Source organism: Anneissia japonica, unplaced genomic scaffold (genome assembly GCF_011630105.1).
Source record: "Anneissia japonica isolate Jap-2015-1 unplaced genomic scaffold, ASM1163010v1 scaffold288035_len209932_cov175, whole genome shotgun sequence".
NCBI classification, from domain to species: Eukaryota; Metazoa; Echinodermata; class Crinoidea; order Comatulida; family Comatulidae; genus Anneissia; species Anneissia japonica.
In genome coordinates this window covers 115,834-120,995 of record NW_022737916.1, presented here as the reverse complement: position 1 = coordinate 120,995, position 5,162 = coordinate 115,834, and the positions used below count along the sequence as shown (strand labels likewise).

The following is a 5,162-nucleotide window of genomic DNA, read 5'->3' as shown; positions in this document are numbered from 1 at the left end:
TAAATAAATAAAAAACAAAACAAAACAAAACAAAAGACAAAAAACAAAAAAAAAAACAAGAAAGAAAAACCCAGAATAAATTAAAAACAAACTTGGTTTATACATACAGTAGTTTAGGTGATTTAATGTCAGAAAAAATGGAAAAGCCCAGGGCTTCAATTTGAGGTTTTAACGGTATTTATTGTATTAAAATAATGAAGGCATTTCCAGAGAAGAGTCACCCTATATAAATAATGAACTGTTCGAACTGTACTTTTGACCTCCGTTTTACCGCTTTCATCACCCTTTCTTTGTGTTTCTGCTTCGTCCGAAATCCGTCCGATGCGTGCGTCAGCTTTTTAACTCTAGAAGAAGAAACGCCACACAAAAGCAGAAATTTCATTTTAATAAGGTAAGTTAAAAACTATGTTTATTAAACTATTATAGTTGTCACAATTTGCAATAGAATATAGCAAACACTGAGGGTGTATGTCCCCCACCCAGTCACAAATTTAATGTGAAAGATCCACTGGCACTAGGCCTAGGCTAGACACCAACGTGCCTAGCCTGCTTTACCGACCGTATAGACAGCGTTGGATTTTCTGGTACGTGTACAGTAGAGTATGAGCGGTGTGTTTTAACTCAGGCTAAAGTGAGGCCGTTTCGTTATTTTTTGACTGGTAATTTAGTGTCTGTATCTTACGTTAAGTATTTTTTTATGTTGTAGGACGAAAACTATTGGAAGTATTGATTTATGTTGACTGACAATTGAATGAAAACGAGCACTTACGAGGTAGAAAGAAACGCCATCAGAGCAGCTGCGGCTAAAAATACAAGTTCGTAAAGCCGCCATGTTGTGACGTCATTACCTTCATGCCGATAACCAGTTTGGAGCAAGAAATGTGCTGATTTTGATGTCTTTTTGAAACTGTGTGTCAAATATCTAATAAAAAAAAGTATTTGAAAACAATTTTTATTCAATTAAAAAAAAAAAATAAATAAATAAAGAAAAACATTGTATCATAATTATATTAAGAAATTAAAAAAATACAGGATGGAATTCAAGAAATGTTTGAGTTTGAGTCCGCACCAATTCAAGCTTTGAAGATGTTCCTACTACTACTACACATAGAACAGTAAAAAAAAGACTTAAATACATTCCATTGTTGAAACAGCAGTATTTTTCCTGGCACATCTGGTAGAACAGTAGCCACCATGTCTGTGCACTACAAGTTCAAGAGTATGATTGATTATGAAACTATCAGTTTCCAAGGCTTAAATATTTCCCTTGGAGATTTGAAGAAGAATATCATGGAAGCCAAGAGAATATCGCCCGTGGATTATGATCTGAAGATAACCAACGCCCAAACCAGTGAAGGTATGGTTCGAGTCTTGGTTGAATGACTTTTATTTGACTTTTCTTAGTAGAGTACTGCAATAAATTATTAATGCATAATAAAACTAGTTTGAATAGTCATACTGAACATAGGTCTATTCTTGTAAAGGCTTGCTGTAGGAGAGCTGCAAATTTGGAGAATTAAGTAATAATTGGCTTTTTTGGGGACAGGGGTTGGTTTCTGAGTATTGATGCAACGATCTTAAAATTTTACAGATGAAATAAAAGGGGGATTGTTATGCTTCTTTTTACTATGAATGCTTTGGCTAGTGCATTCCATACATAGAGAGTGCATAATAATTATCAAACCAGGGCTTTCTTGCAATTTGAGAGACATGACCATTTGAGTGTTAATAGTTGAAATTTGGTTATTTATACATCGACTGTATCTCCGTGTGTAAGTGCACACGTTTTATCCACATGTTTACTAAGGATCGTTTGTATCGAAAATGTAGGCTCTCAAAAAATGTTTTACGGTATAATTACCCTTGTCCATATCACAAAATTCTGGATGCGGGTGGGAGTGATATCAACAATTTTTTTCCTGCCCTAATATTTGCGAGTTATGAAAGTCCACATGCTATTCTTCTGACAAGTGTACATGTCGGTAACTATTGTGCTTGTTCATAAAATCAGGAAAACACATTTGGAATTCTGTACATAATCATTGCCATGAATTCTAAATCGATTTCAATAAATATAAACCAACGTGTACTGTATTGTTAAAGAAAATATTGGAAAAATAATGAACAGCTGTTTAGGTTGCTTCATATTCAAAGATAAAATTTTAATTGGGTTAGATTGGTCTTTTTGGAAATATATTTATTTGTATTTTTTTTTATTAGCTTAATTCAATAATTACATTAATTTAATTAGATATAAATATATTTGCCATGCATAAATGTGGATTTTACTGTCAATAATTACTTTCACTCTACAGCTCTGTATTTATAATACATTTTAGGAAAGACTTTTTATACCTCGTTTTGGAATCCGACGTACATCAATATTGATTTTGAATAAATATAAAATTTCATTTTTGGCCAATTAGCCTACCCACTCACCACCCCCCTTTCCCTGCCATGAAAAAGGGAAATTTCATAAAAAAAATAAGTTTTTCTTTATTTTGTTTCCAAAAATAAGATAATGTATATTTTCTCCTAATTATATAAATTTTAAGCATTTACCCTTTTTACGTTCGCCAATAAAATTTTATTTTTTATATTTTCTTCTCCGTCTAGATGTTTTTGGCAAACAATTTGCCCTTCTCTGATGATCTTTAAAAGTATAAGTTTGCAAAACGGAAACAGCTTAATGTCTTATTAATTATGTCCCAGAGTATTAGTTCTGGAAATGGTCAATAAATTGTTTATTTAACATTATTTTGATAGTTAATTTTATTAAACAATGTATGCACAAATAACTAAATAGACTTAAAATGTCCAATTTCAGTGAATGACCCTTCATTATAAAGATTAAAATGAAGGGTCATTATAAAGATTATATGCTCGGGTATCTGAACATACCAATAACTTGCATTTCAATTTTTGCTACAACTTGGCCATTTTGCCACAACATGCCTCATATACTTAAGCAAAGCACCATAAAACAGTTTCATTAGTTGAATTAAATTTTTATTGAAGAATTAAATTAGCTTATCTTTTAAATTCCAACAGAATACTCTGAAGATGAAAGCCTGATTCCGAAGAATGCGTCCGTGGTTGTGGTACGAGTACCAATAGGAGGGATCAGAGAGAACATCATGGGGTATGTATACAAACTTTGTACAACCTTAACTTCTTGACCTCTTTCTCAAATATACCCCTTCCAGGGATGTCACCAGCTTTTTGAAGTGCCGGTTGGCGATCATTCTGCGTTTTCCCGGGGGTGGGGTGCCACCCCACCCCCGTTTTCCCGGGGGTGAGGGGGTCGCCGTATTCGTGAAAGCTCTTAAAAACCAAAAGGCCTAAGTAAGTCCAGCAGGCCTAGGCCCAAGGCTAGCTGACGCGATTTTTTTTGGCTAGGCCAAGGTAGGGCTAGGCCAGGCCCAGGTAGGCCTAGGCCAGAATTTGAGGAATGCAACAAAACAGATGAAGATGAGACTTACTGTAGGCCTAATTGAATTCAATAGTTGACATGCTTTGTTCTAGATTAAAAAATAATAATGAACAAATCCCAACGACAAACAACGACTGTACCCAGCCGCATTGTTTGAATTACCCATTGTTTGCCGTAATTTCACATGTTTGACGATTACCACGATGAATGTGTGTCACTGATTCATGTGCACTCATTTATTTATTTTTTGTCCATTTACACACATTATATATCAATTATAATTAAAAGTGAAAAACTTAAAATACAAAATGAAAAGAAAGTAAAGAAATAAAACATAAATCAGGTTTCGTAAATGTTTAATGATCTTCCTGCCCCGGACCATGGTCTCATAATAAAACACTTGAATGGTCACGATTTCAACTTTAACCTTTGAATGTGTACAGAGCAACCGTGTCATGCCGGCCCACGATGTTAGCTATGACTCAACTGGGCCTAGGCTGTTAAGTTAGCGATGAATAGCAGGGCAGTGCAGTATTTTGTTACAATTAACGTAACCACGGAAACATTTATTGTATTCTTATTGTCTTTATCAATTTAGCTTGTCTATTGTGTTTAGGTAAACTAATTATTTTGTTACAATTTCTAAACTGTTGAAATAATAGTGGTGGTCGGGAGCCTGTAAATCCTGGTCGGAAATGTTGAGTGCTGGACGGGCCTGTCCACCGCCGACCAGCGTGGTGACATCCCTGCCCTTCTAGGTCACTTCGATCTTCTCACCAGTGCTTTCTGTCTGTTCCCCGAACCAACTTGAAAACTATCAACAGACCTTTCACATTTGCAGCTACTATTCTCAGGAACTATATTCTGTTACTTTAGTTATTTGAAGTATAATCTCAGGCCTTGAATTTGGGGATTTCAAATGGCCTCCAGTATGACATAATTTTGAAAGGCACCAAGGCCAAAATTTCAAGCATAAAAGGACACCCAAGCCATAATTTGATTTAGCCTCAGTACTAATTTCTCGCGAGTGCCTTGATTCGTCGTAGCCAGGCTAGCAAGCTAGGCCTAGCCAAGCCATAGTTGTCAATGGTAAAATGGCTGTATAGTTACCGCGATATGTTGCGCAATCAAGACTGCTTCAACTTGTGGTAGTATGTGTTTTTCGTTAAAAAAAATATATTTTCATCCAGTTGTTTTAATTCTGTGTGCCTACAATAATTTTTTGACACCATGTGGGTAAATATTATAATGTTTATTTTATGAAATTTAATCTAAGTTATATTAACGCAAATGTTGTTAATAAAAAATCACCAATCGGCCATGTTTCTCTTTGGTCACGTGGATAACTTAACGCTGATTAACGCACTCTGGCTTACGTTAATTTTCGTTGTCAACGAAGTCTAATTAACGGACCAGTGGATAAAATAATACTCAACATAAATTTGTTCCAACGAAATGAACCAGTCGAATGAGCCCATGTTTATATTGCAATAACCGCTAGAGTAAGACGCATGCGCACACAACGGTAACCGCAAAAACAGTTCGTATCAATACACATGGAAATTCTCTCATATTCTGTTCTGTCACTGCAACCTGGCCTAGCCTATGCTAGCTTAGGCGACCTACGTTTTTGGCTTTCTTGTTCTCTATCAAGATATAAACGTTCTTACTTAGATTTATTTTACATGTCAAACGATCTATATTAAGCATCGTGAGGGCACCGAGGCCA

The 5,162-nt window shown here is 35.3% G+C and overlaps 1 protein-coding gene across 1 annotated transcript in view; it reads left to right on the top strand.

Annotated features, from left to right (window-relative positions):
• Positions 1-230: 230 nt before the first annotated feature.
• LOC117117468 (E3 ubiquitin-protein ligase RBBP6-like) overlaps positions 231-5,162 on the top strand; it is a 27,012-nt gene continuing 22,080 nt past the window's right edge. Inside the window, exons 1-3 of the mRNA XM_033261767.1 lie at positions 231-391; positions 707-1,357; positions 3,052-3,142. Of these exons, the coding sequence (XP_033117658.1) occupies positions 1,195-1,357; positions 3,052-3,142 (254 nt within the window). The 5' untranslated portion in view covers positions 231-391; positions 707-1,194. The remainder of the gene's footprint in view (positions 392-706; positions 1,358-3,051; positions 3,143-5,162) is intronic.